The sequence below is a fragment of the Atta colombica genome, unplaced genomic scaffold (genome assembly GCF_001594045.1).
Source record: "Atta colombica isolate Treedump-2 unplaced genomic scaffold, Acol1.0 scaffold82, whole genome shotgun sequence".
Lineage (NCBI taxonomy): Eukaryota > Metazoa > Arthropoda > Insecta > Hymenoptera > Formicidae > Atta > Atta colombica.
The window spans coordinates 245,224-248,226 of NW_017259575.1; the positions used below are offsets into that span (position 1 = coordinate 245,224).

General features: G+C 30.9%; 1 protein-coding gene across 4 annotated transcripts in view; it reads left to right on the forward strand.

Annotated features, from left to right (window-relative positions):
- The window catches only part of LOC108692741, a 6,670-nt gene extending 4,659 nt beyond the window's left edge, over positions 1-2,011 (forward strand). For all 4 annotated transcript variants that reach the window (XM_018201143.1, XM_018201145.1, XM_018201144.1 and 1 more), the window contains exon 3: positions 350-2,011. In XM_018201143.1, the coding sequence (XP_018056632.1) occupies positions 350-502 (153 nt within the window). In that variant the 3' untranslated portion in view covers positions 503-2,011. The remainder of the gene's footprint in view (positions 1-349) is intronic.
- The last annotated feature ends 992 nt before the right edge of the window (positions 2,012-3,003 follow it).

The window sequence follows — 3,003 nt, forward strand, 5'->3', positions numbered from 1 at the left end:
TTTTATTTGTGTTTTCCAAATAGTCTTATGCCACAGATTAAGAATAATCTAAATGAATTTGAAAAATTCTTAAAGAAAATAAACTAACAAAAAATTTTATAATGGGCCCAAAGGCCCATATATTTATATTATTTTAGCATCATAAAAAAACATGTATTCCTGTTATGGGTGAAAAATTAAAACAAAGATATATGTAAATTATAAATAATTGTATTATAACCAATAGACGTATTATTAACTAAATATATAATTATATTTTCTTAAAAATATTTTTCTGTATAAATATAGAAAAATTAATTATAAAAGATGTTTTATTTCCATAAAGCTTATCTTACGATAATTTTTTCAGGGAACCAGCCCAGCTTTTTACAGGGCCAAGAACTTCGATCGTAGTACGGCGACATCCGCAATCTTCCTCGCGACCTTTGGATTATCTATGAGCATGTTCTCGTTAAAACAGATGCAGTCGTCGCATCAGCGTCGTCTGCGAAGACTTTGTTAGAAACGTCCTATTAGTCATAATTCATCAATAAACAAAATCAACGGTTATCTTGAAGAAATAAATTCATCGATTATGAAAATATGTCTGCGTGACATCATAGCGGTCGTTATTCTGAAGTCGGCATGCAGCATATATTGGGTTGAGATATTATATTTCTTCGCGTCTAGAATGTGAGTTTGCGGTTTGTACCTATGTTGTATTAGGTAATCTACAATTCCGAACAAATTTCGTGGCATATTCCTTTGTTAAAACAACTCGTTTGTTTGAAGGATCATGTCTTCGATTCGCAAACGCGCATACAAGACCGCGTGTTTCAATTACATAGAATTCAGTACTTGGTACAGATCGAGATTACAAACGAAATGGAGTTTTTGTCGAAGACAGCATCGCTTTCGAGCGAGATGTGTATGCTTCATGAATCGAATGTAGTAGCTTTTTTCTCTAGAAATGATAAAAAAAAATAAAGCTCATCACATGAGAAGAAAGAGATATTCTAGTCGTGTGAGCAAACGAGAAATGATGCAGTGAATACATTTTTACACGAATTCTTTTCCGAGAAAACTTTTGCTGTGGTAATCGATATATCATAAAACAGATTGCTTATATTACTTTGCATCATTTAGCTTAGCTTATCGATTGTTTTCGAAAATAGTTCCTTCTGATAGTCGCAACTACTGAAGCAATGTTATTTGAATTTATGATATATCGTACGTCATTTCGTTTATATTAAATAGAAACTAAAGGCAAAAATCACATCAAGAAATAACATTATAATTTATATGTGTTACCATTAAGTAATGGTTAATTCATAAAAACTATATTTATAAATACAATTACAAATTAGAATTAAATTTTCTGTTTGTATCATGAAATCATTTACCTACAATTAGCATGCTCAAAAGCAGAGCGTTTTTTTATAAATCAGTTCTGAACGAAAGTTTTCTTTGGAAAGACGACAAACTGCGTACGAACCAAAGAATTTCACTGAATGACGAGGGGGTCCGCGAACCCCCTTAGTTGAGAAGATTTTAATGTTATTACTCGAGTCATACAACTTAACATTCATCAATCAAGTATCATTGATAATGCTTGTCCCGTTTTCGTCACTCCAAAGTCGCACTGTTCTGAATTTCTATTATTGAACCTGAAGCACAAAGTGGTTAATAGTTGCATTCAATTCTTGTTACTGCATTTTATTACTGCAGTTGCTCCTCGCAAATCTCACCACAAGACGACTGCATGAAATTCGATTTAAACTATCCTCCGTGTTTTTGACAAATTAAAATGAAAACAAATTAAAATTTTAGTGAAATTCTTGCTATTCGATTCTTGCTATTTTTTTATTTTACACGACAAATACATTACTGTGCTATGATTGCTCTACAAAATATATACATATATCTGTCTGTGTCATTATTATACAAATCTGTATATTAGGATGTATTGCTACTATTTCGGAGTATTTGTAAGATTGATCATTATTTTTAATAAAACGTTGATTCAATTGGCTAGGACTTATTTTTATTAAAAATTTCTTGTTAATAATTGAGATTTACATTTAAATCCTATAGCAAAAGAGAAGGAAGCGATTACGAGGAAACACAAGATATTATAAAAGAATAATCGTAGACATTGTATCAGAATATAAAAAAATGAACAGAGTACTATTAAACAATATTATCAAAAGGAAATGTATTGCGACATCTGTCCTTTGGTCTTAACGTGTGTACATTTATTTATAATTATTATACAGTCTCAGGCTCGATATTTCATATCGTGCAATGTCTTGTCCATTCTTTCATTCTCTCTCTCTCTCTCTCTCTCTCTCTCTCTCTCTCTTTCACTCTCTCGTTTCTCATATTTTAATAAAAAAATGACGTTCATGCCGTGAAAAAACTGCGAGCCAAGAGTCCAGTTTCGTTATTTCTTATTCGCACGAATAATACAAAAATTTTCTCTTTTGCATTTTCGTCATACAAATTTATCTTCACTTATTTTTACGGCATGGACGCAATTATATCATATAAGAAATATGTCTATACACATTACATGTTGTGTGTGTCTGTGTGTGTTTTTGTAAAATCCATAGATCTTATAAGATCTATGATAGAATATTAAAGATTATAATCGTCGGGCTGCTCGATTCGAAAGTTTGTATAGTAAAGTATACAATGTGACATATATATTTTTAAATAATCCCTGCGACGGATACATGAGAAAAAAAGGGATTCAGGAGGAATCCAAAATAATTTATTTAAAATTCATAGAGGACCAAAATATATATCTTTAATAATTTTTTTCACGTTCGATTCCCGCTTTTTTCTTAAAGACTGTTGTTTTTTTAAGGACTAGAATTAAAGATTACTGGGATTAGAAATTTGATTTCGCGATCAAAAGAAGGCATTTCATCAGGATTCTTTTTACAATATTTTTCGTAGATGGTAAAAACGTATAAAGGGAGTTGAAAGAAGGAAGGCTGTACTTAAAAGAAAAAGAAAGAA